This window comes from Babylonia areolata, chromosome 2, assembly GCF_041734735.1.
Source record: "Babylonia areolata isolate BAREFJ2019XMU chromosome 2, ASM4173473v1, whole genome shotgun sequence".
In the NCBI taxonomy this organism is placed as follows: domain Eukaryota; kingdom Metazoa; phylum Mollusca; class Gastropoda; order Neogastropoda; family Buccinidae; genus Babylonia; species Babylonia areolata.
In genome coordinates this window covers 59,997,776-60,018,457 of record NC_134877.1, presented here as the reverse complement: position 1 = coordinate 60,018,457, position 20,682 = coordinate 59,997,776, and the positions used below count along the sequence as shown (strand labels likewise).

The 20,682-nt window shown below is 39.1% G+C and overlaps 1 protein-coding gene across 1 annotated transcript; it reads right to left on the bottom strand.

Annotated features, from left to right (window-relative positions):
- Positions 1-1,350: 1,350 nt before the first annotated feature.
- On the bottom strand, positions 1,351-18,987 carry LOC143279531 (ubiquitin carboxyl-terminal hydrolase MINDY-3-like). Its single transcript, XM_076583597.1, has 12 exons — positions 18,781-18,987; positions 15,751-15,900; positions 14,766-14,970; positions 13,637-13,751; positions 12,703-12,776; positions 11,007-11,086; positions 10,187-10,257; positions 9,220-9,300; positions 8,294-8,366; positions 6,448-6,520; positions 4,937-5,096; positions 1,351-3,940 (listed from the first exon to the last, which is right to left on the bottom strand). Exons 1-12 carry the CDS (start codon positions 18,887-18,889, stop codon positions 3,794-3,796), a joined length of 1,338 nt encoding a protein of 445 aa, XP_076439712.1. The 5' UTR covers positions 18,890-18,987; the 3' UTR covers positions 1,351-3,793.
- Between the last annotated feature and the right edge of the window lie 1,695 nt (positions 18,988-20,682).

Genomic DNA, 20,682 nt, shown 5'->3' with positions numbered 1-20,682 from the left:
ATATTTCATTATAATTCTTGTTTTTAAGATGCACACACAATCACACACACATACTGTACACAAGCAGACAGTTATAATCATGTCAGCTTCACCATGTGAAGGCAGAAAAATACCACTCATCTCATATAAACACTGCACACATTGTGAAATTTTACAGTTCAGAATTCCAACCGACAACTCTTTCATGTAAATATCATTTTCTTTATAACAGCATAAAGAATGCTGTCATAGCACCCTAACAGGACATTTGCCACCCGGACAATAACCACCCGGACTTCTGCCACCGGATTTTTACCACCCGGACATTTGCCAACATAGGACATCTGCCACCCTAGGACATTTGCCACCCGGATTTTTACCACCCGGACTTTTACCATCATAGGACATTTGCCACCCTAGGACATCTGCCACCCGGATTTTTACCACCCGGACTTTTACCAACATAGGACATTTGCCACCCTAGGACATCTGCCACCCGGATTTTTACCACCTGGACTTTTACCAACATAGGACATTTGCCACCCTAGGACATCTGCCACCCGGATTTTTACCACCCGGACTTATTGATGGCAGTGGAACTACTCTGTTTCCCGATATTCTGAGGTTGGCTTTGAAACTTTGAAACTTTCGAAGATCCATTTCATGCATCTAAATATCTCTCTATCTTTATCTCTCCTTCCTTCCAGACCCCCTCCCCTCCCTTTTCTCCCCCGCATGTACACACACAAGGGCATGGGCATACATTCGTGCACACAGACAATTTCGGTTTTGTAGAGAAGAATGAAAAAAAAGAAAGGAAGAAAGAGAAAGAAAGAAAGAAAGAAAGACAGAGAAAGAAAGAAAGACAGAGAAAGAAAGAAAGAAAAAAAGACAGAGAAAGATGCGGGGGGGGGGGGGGATGCAGCTTCAAACAAAACATCACTGTCATGAAAATGTTTGCAAAAATTCATTTCAAATTTTCATGGGAAATGTTCAAAGAGAGCAAATGTCATAGATTTGCCAAAATCTACATGGCAAAAATCTGGGTGGTAAACATCCAGAAGGCAACTGTCGGGTGGCAAACATCCAGGCGGCAAATGTCCTGGGGTGGCACTTGTCCTAGGTTGGCAAAAGTCCGGGTGGTAAACATCCGGGTGGCAAATGTCCTGGGATGGCACATGTCCTATGTTGGCAAAAGTCCGGGTGGTAAACATCCGGGTGGCAAATGTCCTGGGGTGGCACATGTCCTATGTTGGCAAAAGTCCGGGTGGTAAACATCTGGGTGGCAAATGTCCTAGGGTGGTAAAAATCCGGTGGCAGAAGTCCGGGTGGCAAATGTCCGGGTGGCAAATGTCCTAAAATCCATAGCACATACTTCTGATATTAATCAGAACAATTTCACTAGAATAAAATTTTACATGAAAAATACAATATACACAAGTATGTGTATTTAAAATATAATAATCAATATGCACAAATATAGGTAGCTTAAATCTTTAACACACACACTTATATCTCAGAACCATACATACACACATCCTAACATAGATCTTTACACAGCCACAGCCACACACATACAACAATGACATCCATGCACAGTTAGTGTTAAACACACACACACACACACACACACACAGTGACATCCATACACAGTTACATTCACACATATATACACAATCACAGTCACACACATACACACACAGTAATATGCACACACACTGACACAATCACAGAAACACACATACACACACAATCACAGCAACACACTTACATACACACACCCACAGTGAAAAACATACACACACAATCACAGCAACACACATACAAATGATACAAACACACACCCACAGCGATACACATACGCACACAATAACGGCGACACAGATAATTACAGCAACATACATACAATGAGACACATAGTAACATGCATTCATAATCAGTCACACATACACACACACACACACACACACACTGACAGAAACAAGCATTCACAGTGAATTAGATACCAAGGCAAAAAAAACAACAAACATGGCTGATGAAAGAGAAAAAATGAGAAGAGAGGAGAGGAGAGATATGACAAGAGAAGGAAGAAAGCAATTAAATGAACAGGTCTTGAAGCATATTTCAAACATTTCTTAAGAAAATATGTTTCCGCTTTCTCTGTAGCTTGCACCATCATCAGAACTATAAAATGATACATTATGCTTTGGTCCTTTCTCAATCCACCAAATGATTAAAAAAAAAAAAAATCTCACTACAATAATTTTGATGTGATGCTAACAGTAATTCTTTCTTTCATTTTATTATTTTACAAGGTTTACAATTTAGTTACCTGGCGATGTTAGCCAATTCATCTTGTCCCTTGATTCAATGTCCAATGCTTTTACACTTCATGCTTGTTTCTAAATCAGTTTGTGCAACAGTGCCAGATGGTCTCTCACAGTGCTCATTTTGTGAAACTGTACTGAGAGCAGACAGGCTTGGTGTCTCATGATTTTGATTTTGAACTTTGTGCACAGGCAACTGCTACTTTCTGTATTTTGATTCTGCGTTATAAAAGAGAAATGAATCTCTGCCCATACAGCTATAACTTAAGAGATGCTGTATGCACGGCCAACCATTGAGGTATGTAGATTCCTATCATCAGTGATAGTGATAAGAAGCTGTGAGATCATCTATATATCTTCCTAACCTGGCCTCACGAGTCCAATGAAATGAAACGGACCATGCTGCTGACAATGCTTACAGCCCAACTGACTGCAAAGAGCCCATTTCAGGGCTGATTTGGTCTGTCCACGCAAGCCAGACAGAGGCAGGTACTTGTTGGCCCCAAACCTTAAAACCCTCAAAACCACACATCTATCAGACCAGCCATGCATGGAAATAATTGTGTTGAGATGGAGAAGGAATCTACTGCAATGTACTGCACATTTTATGAATGTTCTTTTTATTTCTTTCATGTCAGAACAGATTCCTCTGTGTGTAATTTGGACTGCTCTCCTTGGTGAGAAAGCGTCGCCATTGTGCACAACCACCTTTTTTTCTGTCTATAAGTGTATTAGTTTTCCTACCAAAGTGGTGGATTTTTCTAAAGAATTTTGCCAGGGTTCTTTTACCGTACAGTAGGTGTGTACTGTCCATGGGACCTTGGTTTATCATCTCATCCTAATGACTTGTACGCAGACCACCACTCATAAGCTAGAGGAGCGGGAAGTAAAAAATTAAACAAAAAAAAAAAAAACCCATCCCACTTCCTGCAGGACTCAAACCTGTGGACACTTGCTTTCTAGTTGGGCCACATTACCAACAGGCCACCACTCCACTTGTGACAAAATCTGGTGTATGCTGCTGTGCCGAACGAATGGTCTGCCGACGTATACATGGCACAGAAATAAAGTAACACACACCACAGGTATGAGGACAGCAGAATGAGGGGGCAATCTGTCTCTGTGGAGAACATCCGTCAGTCAAGGCTGGAGAGTAGGAGTGGGAGATGTGGGGAGGACGGGGGGAGGGGGAGGGGACTGGGGATGGGGTGGGGTCTGCTGAGCTGCTCACACCTCCAACCCTCCCAGATCTGTAAGCAATAACTTAACAAAAGATGACTGGGAAATCTGTGGAACAAGCAACAGCAGCAGCAGATGAAGAAGATGGTGAAGAGCTCATCTCCAAGGGGGAAGTTAAGACAGCTGACTCTCACTACTGACAGCTGTCTCTCACTATAATATATACACTCTCTGGCACTTACACACACAAACACACACACGCACAGAGGATATGATAGGAAGAGTGTGGGTGAGGGCAGGTGAGTGGATCAGTTGAGGGAGGGTGGGTCCCCAGTCCACTGCAGCTGGATGGTGGGCCACTTGGTCTGCAGGCACAGCTTGATGGGGGAGGTGTCCGTGATGATCTGCATGTCCAGCTCCTCCACAATCTTCCCCTCGCACTGCTGGTACGCCAACTGGTTCAGAGAAATTTTCAACCTTTTGGGCGTGTGAAGCGTACAACAGCAATACATTCACATTGAACCACAACTTCTATAGACCAGTGTCAGATAAAACAAGCAAATAATGCACACACATATACACAAAATATCAAACTTCAGCATATTCACCAACTGAACAACAAAAGGAGGAAGCTGGCAGAATGGTTATGAAGCTTATCCGTCAGTACAGTGTCTGTGAGGGTCTGGGTTCCATTCCCACTCTCGCCCTTTCTCCCATGCTTGACTGAAAAAGGAAATTTTCTATCTAAAATTACGTTTAAATAACATACTTACCGTGACCCAACTAGTGCAGACTCCGGCAGGGGTCTGACATTCCTGTCCTGTGCAAACTACTATCTGCCTATGCGGAGAAAACGAAAGTACTACGGCCGATAACCTCCCGGGAGTAGGTAACGTCCCCTTTGTCCCCCTGGCTAGTGCCCTCTTTTGACATACATAAAGCTGTTTAGTCCTTCTGTGTGCTGCATGTGCTTGGGGAACTGAAAAAGAATCCACGGCAATGTAAGTGTTGTCTTCTGGCAAAATTCTGTAGAAGAAATCCACTCTGAAAGGTACACAATCATATATGCATGCACTCAAAGTGATGCCTCCTTGAGAAACTGCAACTTGCAACACACATCCCCTGTACTACACAGTCTTCCCCCAACACCTCTGGCACACCAACTGAACAACACACATTGCCACAATGCAGCACCACCCTTGTTTAAAACTTTTTTTTCCTATAGTGGATTTTTCCACAGAAATTTACCAGGTACAACCCTTTCAGTGTTTGTTGGGTGATGGAAGCACAGACATATGCAGCTTGCATGCCCCTGAAAACTGAGTATAGATGCCTACACTGTATGGCAAAAATGGTCATGCACCTAAAGGCCCACTCTCATGTATGAGTGAATGTGGAAGCATCATCGCTCAAATGCAGAAAAGAAAAACGAATGATGAGCGTCAACGAACCTTGTTGTTGGGACAGGAGCGAGGCAGTCCGTTGTAGTGAAACAGAACAAACTGTGAGGGGGAGGTAGCATCGTCCTCAGGGAAAAACTCATCCATGAAACTGGTGCGTGTGATGATCCCCAGCTCCTCTGAGTCCAGTTTGCCTCGCATGATGTCCACGCTGTCAGAGAGAGAATAAAAAAAAATACAATTATACATAAATAACACATATAATATATACCAGTACATTGTAAAGTTACAGGCATGTGATGCGATATAACATGTGTAGATAAAACTGATATATTTATTGCTGACTTCCCCCCCACATTCTTTCCACCATACACCCACTCAAAAGGCAACAATGTTACCAAATCATTTGGAGACAAAAAAAAAGTGATGAAAACAGTGTTACCAAAATAATGAGAGAAAGCTTTGAAGATGAGAAAGACAGAAAGCTGTGGTAATGTAATCAACTTCCATAACATTACATAAAACATTGCATCAATCTTCATTTTGGGATACTGCCTTTCATGGTATATCATTTTCAACTCAGGACACAGACAGTAATAACAAGAGGTAAAAGCCTTCATGGCTCATGCGTGATTCCTCCTGTACAACAACTAAACCAAAAACAAGCGGAAGGGGAAGAGAGATGGAGGTGGGGGGTACCAGTACACACATGTATAATGATCCAAATCATATTTTTGCACACCATCACAAACGAGAGTGATAAAACAGCTGCTGTATAAACTGGACAAAACTGTTGGCTGAGTTCAAGAATGCTAGATCACTGAAAACTGAATCTATGAAAAAAAAATAAAAAAAAAAAAAAAAATCCTTCAGATATTTATCACCTGGAAATTCCTTTCAGAAGTATCATCCAAGTAACCGGAGTTAAGCAAGACCTTACGTGGATGAATTTTAACATTATAATCTGTCACACACATGTTCATCTACTTTTTACGAAGTCTGTGTCATTGTATCCTTTTGATAAATTGGAATCATCTGCATGTACAAGTGATTCAAATATTTTGTTTAATACTTTCTTTCATCATTAATTATTTATTTTGTATCATTCGGTATCCTTAAAGATGTTCGTTCTAGTTTTCTACAGAATGATGTTGAAGTATCAATCTAATCCTGAACTCATTACAGTGTGCAGTTTATTTTAATGTTTGTACAGTGGTGCATTTTTCATAATGAAAATAATGACAAATGAAACAGGGCTGAACAAAACCAAATCAACAACAGAACAAGAGAAAGAAATGAGTGCCCACCTTTACATTTTAGAATGGAAATGCTAAACATTTTTCTTAATTTAACAAAAAAAAAAAAAAGGGCAAATAAGAAATGTGAAGAAAACATGGAGAAAGTGTGAAAATAATGGGAGCTGGTGGACCCACTTAAAAAAAAGTTGGAAGACCCTCACACATAAGAAAAAAAATGGGGTTGGAGGACCCCCTTGCATTAGAACACACACACACAATGAAAATAAAAAAGAAAAGAAGAAAACTGCTGTCATCGGTACTCACTATTCTTTATCTGAGACAAGGTCCAAAGCAGACAGCACATCACCTAGAAGAGTGGCTGATATAAACCCATTGCCTGCACACACACAAAGAAAACCCACATCAAGAAAAAATCTTCATGCTTTAGTCCATGAACTGATATCATGTACCTCTAGTGTTGTAGAACACTACAATCTTGTAATTTCTATTATATAAAAAATTGAGACACTCACACACAGTGTTTAAGACACCATAAATACTCAGGCAGTAGCGTAAGATAAATAAATGACTGAATAAGTTCATGAACCATTTACCCTAATTTTCGGTCCACACGTCACTGCTCTTTTCAAGGTGAACATTTAAAATTAAGGAGAAAAAAAGTCACCAAAAATCCTACAATAAGGTGCACTTGTGTATTTTTAGGCGTAGGCAAATCTATTATGATCAGCCTGGCAGGCGACGACTGAATGGTACTAACTTTAAACTAAACAGGTAACCCCTTCACTGTCAGGGAAACATAACTCCTGCTGCAGGGCCTCTGCCAGGGAATTTTCAGCAGGTATAAATCAACACAAAAAATTCTACAGGCTATATTTTTTGTCAGGAGTATGCATACTACATGCTTTCCTGAAAGGAAATTGACTTAGCTTTCCACTGAAGCATTTCTGAAATAATGGGATGTACAGATTAGGATTTTTCAAGCTGGTTGGTTGAACAATGAAGTCCATGTGTCCAAGGTGCTTGTTACTGAACTAAAATAACAATCAAAACTATACAAATTTTGGTACACACTGTGTGCTCTATAATCACAGTCCCTAAAACCCTCCTGTTCCTCCTCCACTCCCTTCCACTTGCATGCTTTTTTTGTCCTTGTTGCGCTCCATGGAGATAACTCAGTGGTTGAGCTTGCCTTTTCCCCATCCAACGCCCACTTCCTTGACACATAGAGTGTTCAATAGTTTGCTTTGTCTGACACTTCTGTGTCAAACTCAGAATAATCAGTGCCACGAGCGGAGTCATCTGGTTGATTGCTCTGCACTCTGAGCTGACATTTGGTCAACGCTTTGAGCCAGAAATCACGCCGTACACCATATTAGGAAGGTGTTCATGTTTATTCATGACTGAAATATAGTCTTCTGGGCTTGACAACAGTTGTGATGGTATTTCTGTATCTGGCTGAAGGAAAATTTGGCAAAGTCCAATGAATGGTTAACCCCATCATGTAGGCAATACAGCCACAACTTCAGTATGAAAGGTTAACACATCATGTAGGCAGTGAACAGGTTAATGTCCGCAAGAACATAAGATGAAGAAAAGAAACAGGAAAAACAACTTTTACATTCATTTATCAGATTCCTTGTCATCATTCAACTAGAAGACTGACAAATTTGAACTTGTAGAGTCTGAATAGAAAGGTTAACAAGCCTCTTCTGACATGTTGGTATTCAAGGTGAAAGTTGAGACAGTACTTTCCAGTTCCGCTACAGGCCAAAGAGAGATATCCTCTTTGAGATTTGCATCAATGATGCCAGAGTTTTTTTTAATTATCAAAAATAGTGCTTGACTGAACTGCAAGATAGACTACTTTCAGTTTAAATACAGAATCATCCAATTCAAAAGTCCTCTTTATGGATTATCAGTATCTCTTGCCACTCTATGGAGACATTCACTAGTTAACTTTCAGAGGAGACACACAGCAGGGCAATACACATCCGCAAACAAACCCAGATAAAGACACTGAAGTCCATATAAACACACTGACATACATACACACAGACACACACACACACTTATAAACACAACCAAACACAGACACACAGTGTTATTCACACAAATAAACACACACAAAGAACACAAGTATACAGGGTACCTTCTGGGTCATACTGTGCAAACACTGTTCTGGCGTTGGCAGCTGGTGTTTCTCGCACCACCAAATTCTGCTCCTGGAAAACACATCATCAACCATCATTACACTTTCTACAGTAATGAGCCGTGTCAAAAGAATCATGATCATATTCCTGCAGCCATGTCACGGATCATAATTACACTTTCTACAAGTAACGCGCTGTCACAAATCGTAACATTCCTGCAGCTAAACATACTGTGTCACAAACCATACTTACACTTTCTATCAGTAACAAGCTGTCATGTCATTATTGTTCTATAGCCCAACAGACTGTCACAAACCATAATCAGACTTCCTACAGCATAACATTGTTCATCACAAACCATAATTACACTTCCTACAGCATAACATTGTTCATCACAAACCATAATTACACTTCCTACAGCATAACATTGTTCATCACAAACCATAATCAGACTTCCTACAGCATAACATTGTTCATCACAAACCAAAATTACACTTCCTACAGCATAACACTGTTCATCACAAACCATAATTACACTTCCTACAGCATAACATTGTTCATCACAAACCATAATCAGACTTCCTACAGCATAACATTGTTCATCACAAACCATAATTACACTTCCTACAGCATAACATTGTTCATCACAAACCAAAATTACACTTCCTACAGCATAATACTGTTCATCACAAACTGTAATCAGACTTCATACAGCATAGCATTGTTCATCACAAACCAAAATTACACTTCCTACAGCATAGCATTGTTCATCACAAACTATAATTACACTTCCTGCAGCATAACATTGTTCATCACAACCCATAATTACACTGCCTACAAAGCACTTAAAAAAACCTTATCCTTAAAAAAAACAACCAAAAAAACAACAACCAAAAACACCTGTATCACTGTCCAGCTGACTTACTGTGGAGAAGAGAACAGTGAGGTGGGTCTCGCTGCCCAGCAACCAAATGGGGTACAGAGGATTCTTTAGATACCACCCTACCTGCACACACACACACACACATGGCAACAGTGGCAAACACAAATGGGGTACAGAGGATTCTTTAGATACCACCCTACCTGCACACACACACACACACACACACACATGGTAATAGTGGCAAACACAAATGGGGTACAGAGGATTCTTTAGATACCACCCTACCTGCACACACACATGGCAACAGTGGCAAACACAAATGGGGTACAGAGGATTCTTTAGATACCACCCTACCTGCACACACACACACACACACATGGCAACAGTGGCAAACACAAATGGGGTACAGAGGATTCTTTAGATACCACCCTACCTGCACACACACACATGGCAACAGTGGCAAACACAAATGGGGTACAGAGGGTTCCTCTAGTACCATCCTACCTGCACACACACACACACATGGCAACAGTGGCAAACACAAATGGGGTACAGAGGATTCTTTAGATACCACCCTACCTGCACACACACACACACACACACATGGCAACAGTGGCAAACACAAATGGGTTACAGAGGGTTCCTCTTGTACCATCCTACCTGCACACACACACACACACATGGTAATAGTGGCAAACACAAATGGGGTACAGAGGATTCTTCAGATACCACCCTACCAGAGCACATACACACTGACACACACATATTGCACTATACTGTACTACTCTTTGTATAAACCCTGCTCTTAATAATGAACGGCAGGTAAGCATAAATAAAAAATCAACAACATCCAAGAGTCTGACCAACACCAAAAATAATGTACAGAATACTGCAGTGAAAAAATTTCAAGAAGAATTGTCTGAATGTAGCTTGACTTTAGGGTGAAGGTTGCTAAGATTACCCATCCTCATCATCAATACCAGCCTAAGCCACTGCCATAATCACTCACCTCACAGTACCGTAAATGTTCTAGCAACGTCAGGAAGCCTATTGTAGACTGCTTCTGTATACCTCTCAGCTCTGAAAGCACAACACAATGGAGAATGAAAAACAGTGCAAAGCAGTCAATACTGTCCTACAGTTCATACTACAGTAAAAGAGCTTTCAGGCATCCAGTGTGTTAATCTCTATTACAAAAAAATATTTAAAAAAATCTCCCCCCACAGCCCCACCAAAACTACAACAAATAACAAAAATAAAACAAAAATGAACAATGTCTTGCCAGTCAAAAGGCACGCCTTTTATTTTCTAATTGTATATAGTGACATAGAGTGATGCTTGAAGTGTAAACATAACTGCTGATGGTGCTTTAGAAGTCTGAAAAGTCACCACTGAAGCTGCTGCACAAACACAAAGCAACAGAGGGAAAAGTGTGCTGGGCAAACTGACAAACATAATATACAACTGATTATTAGCTTGTCAAATGAACCGGTTCAGTTAACAGTGTGAGTATGTTGCATTTTCAAACAATAAAATTCAGGCTTGGAAATTTATGAGAAGTTTAAACACGAGAAATATTTATAAAGAGATGCTCTACCGGCATTTCCTTTTTTCCTGATACTTCTGCACTTTTCTGCAAAAGACAAAAAAATAATCTTTCTTATCACTTTAGAATCCAGCCACTCACAGCATGCATAATTATTCATCTTCTCAAATTATATGTACAAATTCCAGTCAAAGTCCACACATCTATTTTCTGAAGACGGACCAGAGTCTATTGTCTATACACTGTGATGCTGACAAGCGTGTGACACCAGTGCAGCACTTACTAAGCCCGGACACGTCCTTGTCGTTGTCCCACACATTGCTGATGGCGCGGGATGTCAGGAATAAGTTGATCAGGCTCTGACTGCAATGATATCACACCAGCAATAATGAAGAATGACTGCTGAGTCTATAAAAGCACCAAATGGAGAAAGTTTATAAAAACTGTGGGACCCCTTTTGTTAAAAGTGAGTTTTATTTTACAAAAGACACCTTTTATCAAAAGTGAGTCTTATTTTACAAAGGACACCTTTTATCACTTTTACAAAGGACACCTTTCATCAAAAGTAAGTCTTATTTTACAACCCACAGTTTTTTTTAATAGACTTTCTCCATTTGGTATCACAGTATTACGTTTGAACACAGTTGTTCAACAGTCATACATGATATTTAGCGTATAGAAATAAAGACACATACACACACACATATACAGGTTCAATAGAATGTACATTACAGTAATCCTTTTGGCCCTTTTGAGGTTTGGAGGATATAGTAACAATATGTGTCACATTAGAGATACGACTTCAGTTCAGTAATGTCAAACAAAACAAGCATAAAAGTAAAATACACACACACACACACACATACTAAGTGTATTTCCAAATGTTAATTTTTAAAAATAAACATTTTAAATTAAAAAAAAAATCAAACTACAGCATAGCATATGTTCCATATACAAGGAGAAGTTATACACACTTACGGATTTTTATTAGTTTACTTGAATTGTGTTTCCTTTCCAGAACAGAAAAAAATGTGTCAACCAAATATTGACAAAACGTGATCAATATTTACTTGGCATCAGTCAACTTCAAATTACATTATTTTTCAGACATTCTGAAACAAAATAAAAGCGAGAGAGAGAGAGAGAGAGAGAGAGAGAGAGAGAGAGAGAGAGAGAGAGAGAGGGGGACAGTTTCATGTCAATGAATGATCCAAGGGAGATAATTCACAGTCTCAGTATTCTTCATGCACAACAAATGTATCTGCCTTCAAAAAAATATGAAAAAAAGAGTAAAAGATACCAGTCTCTAAACATTTTTACTGCTGGTGATTAAATGATAAATTTTTATATAATCTTTTATTCCCAAAAAATGTAAACAGTGTTTACATGCATGCACATACACACATTTCACCTTTATTCATTTCTCTTCTCCTTCTGCCAGTCTTTGTAACCCAAGAGCCATCTTTCTATCCACACACACTGAACACTTAACATTTCCACTTGCCTGCATCAGTTGGTGCACTAAAACTAAAACCAGACAAAAATGAAAGATATGCAACCAAGTCTTTTAAATTCTCTGTCAACAAAGACATTCATTATCTGTGTAGCACAGACTGAAAGCAGTTTGACAAAATGCTCAACAGGTATTCTGCAATATAAAGTTATTGTGAAGTTTATATGATTACAATTTGTGAAAATTTTTCATGGCAAATTTATTTATTAAAATGAGATCATTCATGTAATACCAGATGTCATTAAAGTGAAGAAGTTGCAACATACTTATTATCACCACACAAACCTGCTAGCTGACATGTTTGCTAGCTGTAGAATTATCTCTGACATTGAACAAAGATATACAAACTGTGCAGACCAGTTATTCTAACATGATAAAATTAATCTGAAGTGAACTATCAGGATTTTGAGCCTGATCAATAAACGCTTATCCTCTGCTTATCCTCTGTAAGGGGACACAACCTTACCTTCCATGCCCATAGATCCCATCAATCAAGGGTTCTGATGGGTCTTCCACCTCATTCTTGATCTGTTCCAAGCCCTGCACACACACACACACACACATCAGAAAAAAAAACAAATCATAAACACACACACACTACAATCATCCTTCCTTATTTCTGCAATGGGTCTCCCTCATAGTATTTGCATTAGAAATTTTTTAATCTGTTTATTGGTTTTAGAACTGAATCTATCTTTCAAATATTTGCTTCTTTCTTCGATTAAAGACCCACTAAGTGTAGGTATAACTTAAGCCTTATAAAACTTCAAATAAGCACAATAAAGAGTAAATCCAAGGATTCCCACAGATTTGACCAAACATAATTCCCTACTTTCTACAGACGAAAATTTTCCATATCAAACAGAGAGCCCAACTTGATAAAATTAATACAAATAAAGTGTCTGTTACACATCTGATGAAAAAGATCAGCCTAGTATTGATGTTCAATTTTCATAATTTTTTGTTTGCACCCATTTTCAATTTCCATCACTTTTTGTCTGGTTTTGTTTTTTAATTTATGCATTAAGCCCTTTTCTGAAATGTGCTGGTCAAGGGCTTTATCAAAATTCCAAGACTGCATTTTTTGCCACCTAAGCAGCAACAAAGTTCATCACTTTGCAGATCAGGTGACCAGATATGCTGAAAATGACAAGAAGTTGCTTTGCAATCCATCCATAGAAGTCAATCAGCAATCAGAAGATGACTGAGCAAACCTAGATACCATTTTTAACTCCACCCCAAAACCAAAACCTGAAAACTATCAATACACTCATCCTGAAAATGTCTTTTGTCTGAGTCATTTGAACTCACACGTTTAAGACTAAGTATGTAAAAAATCTGAGCTCGGTGCCTTCCACCTGACTGTGCATTATGGGAAGTGCAGAAGACGGACAACTCACCTTGGTCAAGAGGAGGGAGTAGAGGTAGAGGAGGACGCCAAAGTCTTGTTGGTAGTCAGGCATCAGTTCTTTCAGCTGCTGCCGCATCTCTGGAGCTCCTTCACACCGCACACACCTGCAAAGGCATTGACACTCAGCTCACTGCATTATTTCACATTCACAACATTTTTTTCCTTTTTTTTTTCTTTTAAGGCAGACACATTATGTACCAACCAACATAACTTCATAAATATGTAGCATGCTCAACAATTGCCGGTTTTCCTCCACTGGTTTGAAGAAAACTTAAATAAATTTGAGATAAACTTCAAAGGCTGCTCTTGCTGGGAAGAAATTTATTTGTTTTTGAATCCATGACCTTTCAGTTTCTCAAAGATGGACAAATCTGCTCTGCAGACAGACCAGCAGCATATATTTGTGGATTTCTTCTACACAATTTTGCAAGAGGACAACACTTATGCTACCATGGGTTTTTCTTAACTGTGCCATGTGCGTGCTGCACATGGGACCCTCGGTTAATTGTCTCATATGAACAGCTTGATTCTCAGTTTGATTTTCCAGTTAAATTTCGGACAAAGGATGAGACCGGAATTCAAACAGATCCTCAAGGATGGTACAAACTGTAGAAGGAACAGAAGGAAAAGGGAACAAACTTCCAGTTCAGCTAAAATAAACAAGAAAAGAACAAAAAAACAAACAAAAAAACAACAACAAAAAACCCCCCAACAACATACCCATAGCCAGGCATTTCCATTCAGATGACATTAAATTTCCAATTGACAATACCTGGGGAAAGCAAGCTACGACAGCACAAGACAGGACAGCTGTGGAGATCTCTGCTGCAGCCTAATTATGAGCCTCAGGGCTCAGAGAGGATAAAGAAAGTTGGTCTGTTTTAACTGAAACACCCCTGCACTGACTGCAACTCTTGACCCCCCCACCCACCCCACCCCCTTAAACAATACCCCAGTAAACAACTAATCCCCAGTCGACATGATGTGATGTCCAAATACAGAAATTACACAACACCTGTGGTGTAAAGAAATAAACACAATTTAATGTAAATAACGAAAAACCCCAGTAATTTCACTGCTGACAACTACCCTCTCCCCAGCCATCCCTCCATCCACACCTCAGCTTGTTGTGGAAGGTCTCCTGGTCGATCTTGCGGCGTTTGGGGCTGCTCTCCCCCGACTCCAGGGACTCAGCGTTTTCCCCTGAGGTGGAGGGACTGCCCAGTTCAGGGTCCTCCAGGCGAAGCAGAATGAAGGACTCCACCTCCATGAACTCCATCAGCTCCGCCAGAGATTCCCACAGGTACGTGCTGGCCTCCTCCGCTATGACAGTAATAATAATCTTAATATTGGAAATTTATACACTGCTTATTGTCTGAATTTCTGGATGCTTTACAAAAAAAGGGTAAACACACACACAAACACACACACACACACAAGCATGTACATGTACACACACACACACATGCAGCCGAGAAGCAAGCAATGAGAAGAAAGGAACGGTGTGAAGGTTTTCTACACTTGTTTGAAGATGTGCGTTTTCTGCGAAGACTTCAAAGAAGTGGAAGAAGAAGAAGAGTCAGACAGGTTGGAGAAAAAACAAAAAGAAAGGCTTTTTTTTTGGGGGGGGGGGGGGGGGGGCATGTTCCTTTCAATACAGTTTCAAAACAAATGTGAGCTTTATGTGTCCATCAGGTTTGAAATCAAATGAAAAAAAACAAAACAAAAACAAACTCAGTCAGCTTCAGAGCACACTTCCCTCTTTTTTCACTCTGAAACTGCCAACTTTTCTCAAAATGGAATCCCAGCAGAATGTAGTCTTGACAGATTCTTATGTAGCTTGCATGCAAATGATACTTATTGTGATAAGAGTCAGTCCTGATTTGATTAAAATGACAAAACTCACTCTAAGATATATATATATATACTAATAGTAATATAAACAACTTTTATAATCATGCCTGCTGACTTATCATTGTATAATGTATTACAGGTACTCACTTTTCTTAAATGTCTCTTTACTTAGGGTGGAGAGAAAATGAATTCATTATCTGCTTGTCCCCAGGACAACTAAAACTGATCTGGGAATTTCTAGTCTGTTACCAGTGACAGTGCTGAGGTCGGTGGTGGTCTTGATGGAGGAGGTGAACTGCGCGTTCTTCAGCAGGAAGGCCTGCACAGGGGCAATGACAGCACAGGGACCCCCCTCCAGCTGCAACAGGGCAGTTGTCTCGTCCTTGCTGAAGATGAAACCTGAAACACAACAAATGAACAATAGCCACAGAACTGATGGTGCGTGGTGGTGTACCTGGAATGTGTGTGTGTGTGTGTGGCACTGCAGTAGTGGCGACATTGTACATTCATATATTTTTAAATGCTCACAAAGTCACATCATTTCCAACAAAAAAATATGTATTATATTCAAGGAGTGGATGTAATCATGGTTTCAGGTTAGTTCAAGACATTTCAGTATGTATTATATATATATATCATCACTTATCACTTACAAAAAGGCTCAGCCAACCACACAGGTCAGGACCATAGGGAATTGGTTGGTTGTGGTGTGAATACACAAGTACAATAGTCAGAATTGTATAATCAATGTTGTATGCTTATTTAAAATTAAACAAAATACTCATATATTATGAACCTGGGAAATAGAACAAATTAACAACAGTCATCTTTCTTTCAGCATCACCACCACCAGTTTCCAGCAGTCACAGTCACACTGTTTGTTTCTTCTTTATATTTCAGACTGGATTTCTTCTACCGAACTTTGCCAGAGGGCAACACTTTTGTTGCCATGGGTTCTTTTTCGGTGTGCGTGCTACTAACGGAACCTCTGTTTATCATCTCATCTGAATGAATAGATCATGTAGATGGTTAGTTTGATTTTCCAGTCAAACTTGCTGGAAACTAAGAAAAGATGAGAGCATAACTTGAACCCACACCATCAAGGACACTGTATTGACAGATAATTGTCTTGAAGTAAAGCATTCTGTCACCTTTTTCCTGAGTAGTGAACTTGTTATTGTAGAGAAAAAAAAATATGACAAAAGGAACCACTGAAAAAAGGAGAAAGATAATATTATTATCATTACATTAGAACTAGAAGCAAAGAAAGACAGAGCACGAGGAAATATGAACAAAATGAGACAAAGAAAGAGGTTTGGTTACTAGGAAGTAATACTATTTGTTTTATTCGCCATAAAATTTCGCAGAGACAGGTAAAAAATAAAACAAAATAAAATAAAAAATCATAAGAAAAACCTATAGATAAACAAACATAAGGTTTCCACAGCTGAAGACATGGACAATAATATTTCTAAAATTCAAGTTAATAATGATAATAATAAATAACAAAAAATGAAAATATTCACAGGAGCAGGCCAACTGCAGAAGAAGCCTTGTCGAATTTTGGAAATGAAAAGAAAACATTTTTAAAAAGTGTAAAATGACTGCCTGATCTTGGAGAAAAGACATACCAATAAAGTGTACAAACAGAACTTCTGTCAGTACATGGACTTCAAGTTCAATAAAGTGGGCATTCCTAAGCTCAAGTTAATGTTATAAAACGCTATCCTCTAAACACACTCTTGAAGCAGTGTAACTGTAAAGTTCTGCAAAGCAAACAGCTTTCACTCAGTAGTCAGTTACATCTGATTTAGTTTAAAACACCATGCATCATTATTCTGCTCATCCTCCTCATGTGTGGTTTTCTTATTAAAGATGTAATTTTGAGAATAATTTCAATACCAAGCTCATACTCGATTCTCTACTTCAGCACTTGTGAAAGTTACAAACTTAAAGACTTTAAACTATTCTCACAAATGTACCAAATGTATTATCATAGTATCAATCATTTGTGCAACAAAGTTTTTGAAATTAACAAAAACAAAAAAACAACAATCAAACAAAAAACAAACCACAAGCAAGAACTGTTCTGGGAATTGACTTTTTGATGTGGATATCTTCAATGTCTGACTACCAGAAGCCTGACAGAACTTTTTTTTCAAATAAAAAGTAGATTTTCTGTTTATGTGATCAGAGAAAGGTGGAACATTTGATTACACCCTGCAGATTAATTATGAAGTATGAAAATAACTATTTCAATTAAGTAGATCTTTCAGATCTGTTGTAATTTTCAGATCTGGATATGTGATATTATAATAATAAATAAATTCTAATTACTAATACTATCAATCATAGTATCACACACAGATCTCCATACTGAAAACTTAGTTCTATTCTGTTTTATTTTCTTGAAACTTGCTGTGGTATTCCATTTAGTCTTATAAATGATTGCTGCTTTGTAACATCTAATAACTATGGGTTCACTCTATTCCAATGCTATTGCTCAACAGGCAGGGCAAGGGGCTCAACTGGAAGGGGATTATGACATTGGATCATGGATATGTGGTTTAAGCATTTATGCTTTTAGTTTTTTTAGTAATCTTTTCATCAGTCATTTCATCTGGGTGTAGCATTTATAGAATAGTCCACATACTCTGACGGCTCTTTTAGTCTTTGAAATTGAAAGTGAAACTGAAGGGTGAAAGATACAGGCTCAGTATAGCTACATGACAGGTGCTGTGTGGGGCCTGGGTTTCCCTGAACTAGGAGGCTTAACGGTCGTACAAAGGCATGTCTCCTAAAGAGCACCCACCATTGTGGATTGTTACCATGTACAGGGATTACCACAAGATTACAGACAAGACATGACAAAAGATTCTTATGTGTCTATTCGGAGTATTCTTGTTATAGTTGGTATTGCCTAGTTACGCGATACACCCCATTCCTCATTCTCTATCGGATTCACACTCTTAATAGTGGCTACTATTTAGAAAATCGCCCAAACATGCAAAATCGTGATTAATCTTACGATGACCTGAATAACGCACAGACTGCCATACAAAACTGAAACTAGAAGTAGAACTTTAGAAGAAAAAAAAAAACTTACGTTTTTGGTGAAGATATAACACTTATAAATACGAACAAACGTCTTTGCAATAAAATGATTAAACTGCACAATACACTAAACACCCAGAAATAAAGCACATATTCTAAGTTCTGCACAGTACATAAAAAGTCATAAAAAGAAGCAAAATTCAGCACACTTGACGGTCGACCAACCTTGCGTCCATCTCATGAACACTTCGTCTTTTAAATTTGGTCCCCATAGCAGTAAACGAACACTCTCAAGGCTTTGATGATCCAGCTTCGAAAAAGAATTGACAGCCATTGTTACTTGTTGTGCAACTCAAACGAAATGTAGCTTTGATTCTGCAAGAAAAACCATAAAAGAAACTTTGTAGTCACCAGTCACTACACATTGGCGCCATGTTGTTTAAAGCGACAACATCCTTTTGGAACCGGAAGTTATTTATTTATTTTTTTTATTTGTACAATGTGCAGTATCTGATTAAAACACATAGAATCAAGCTGTTCTAAAATGTGCTTAACTGTCTGTCTATAACAGCATGACATGCAATTATTTTTTTTAGATATCATGGTACTCAAGGGACATAATAGAAAATTGACAGTACCAATCATGCATCAGCCATAAGTTATGTCCCTTGTGAATTCAACAATTCGGTTGTCGATGTAAAGGGGAGGTCTGTGTCTGTGCGTGTGTTTGGGGGGGGGGGGGGGGGGGGGGGGGGGGGGGGGGGTAGAATGGGGAAAGGCTTGTGAAAAGGAATTTTATCTCTGCTACAGTAGATCCATTTCAATGTTTCTTTCTTTCTTCCTTTCTTTCTTGTTCAATTATCATGTATCATCAGTGTTTATCATTGTTCCAGGCTACCGTTCTCGACTTCACTGAGTGACGCCGTCAGGCAGACTGACGGCACCCTCTCAGATAACTTGAGGAAACATGCGACATGTTCCAGTAAAAAAAGGTACACACACACACACACACACACACACACACACACACACACACACACAAGCACATTTGCAACATTACCCAACGTGCTTGGTCAAGCCTTAAGAGCAATCCATATTTTGTGCACTGATCTTTCAGAGTGGTCGGATCTCTTCCACACATTTTTGCCAGAACGGCCTGCCGGGGACACTGACATTTTGTAACAGTGGGTTCTTTTTCAGTGCGCCAAGTGCGTCAGTGTCATTTGCACACAGGACCTCGGTTTATCGTCTCATCCGAATGACTAGACGCTAAATTTGATTTTCCACTCAAACCTGGGAGAAAGGGCGAGGTAGGGATTGAAGGCAGGCTCACCTGCTTCCTTGTTAAGGGAGAGAAGCAAAAAGATTCCACAATTAAATTTTTATTAAAGTTGCGTCCCCTAAACCGTGTACCGTGGTTCATGGATCTTTTGTTTTATTTTGTTTTTTGTTTTGTTTATTATCCAGTTACTATTTCATTTAACATTGTTTTGATACATGCATCTAAAAAGCAAATTTTTCGTTTGATGTTGATTTATATTTTTTAAACTATGCATTTAGAATAGTTCTTTTTTCGTTTGATGTTAATCAGTATGTCAACAGAAAAAAAAGAAGAAGAGAAATCGATTGGTCAGTCAAAAAATGAAAATACTCTGAACGCGCGCGTACGCGTGTGTGAAAATACCAATCAATCAACCAACCGCAAATTGACTCCCACCATCGACAAATCGGTTGATCAATCAAATCTTTCATGATGTGTTTGCAGACTGTATTCGCCACTGTTATATATATTACAAAAAAAATAAAATAAAATAAAATAAAATAAAATCAAAATCAGATAAGCCTCTCTGTGAACAAAAATCAGTCGCGTCTGTAAAATTGTCTGATTTGTCTGAGAGGAACAGGAGCCGAGCTCCAGCCCTCCTTCCCTCGTTCAAACTATTGCCGTGTGACCAGGCTTACCCCCGGCCGCCATTTTGGCAGCCATACTTTGTCAGTATCAGGGATAAATGCACGCATGGTTTTCACGTTTTGATCAGTCAGGCAGTGTTGAGCGCTGTGACCTATTACATAATATACGAGCGTGTTTAACGTTCTGCTTAATGAAAAGAATGCAGGTACTAGCAG

Bases quoted from the DNA above. Each gene is read 5' to 3' on its own strand.
- LOC143279531 (XM_076583597.1), bottom strand. From the start codon at position 18,889: ATGGCTGTCAATTCTTTTTCGAAGCTGGATCATCAAAGCCTTGAGAGT. The intron at 8,367-9,219 runs GTAAGTCAGCTG...TGTGTTTTCCAG, and splicing joins TCACTGTTCTCTTCTCCACA to GAGCAGAATTTGGTGGTGCG. The intron at 6,521-8,293 runs GTACCCTGTATA...GTGTGTGTGCAG, and splicing joins TGCACAGTATGACCCAGAAG to GCAATGGGTTTATATCAGCC.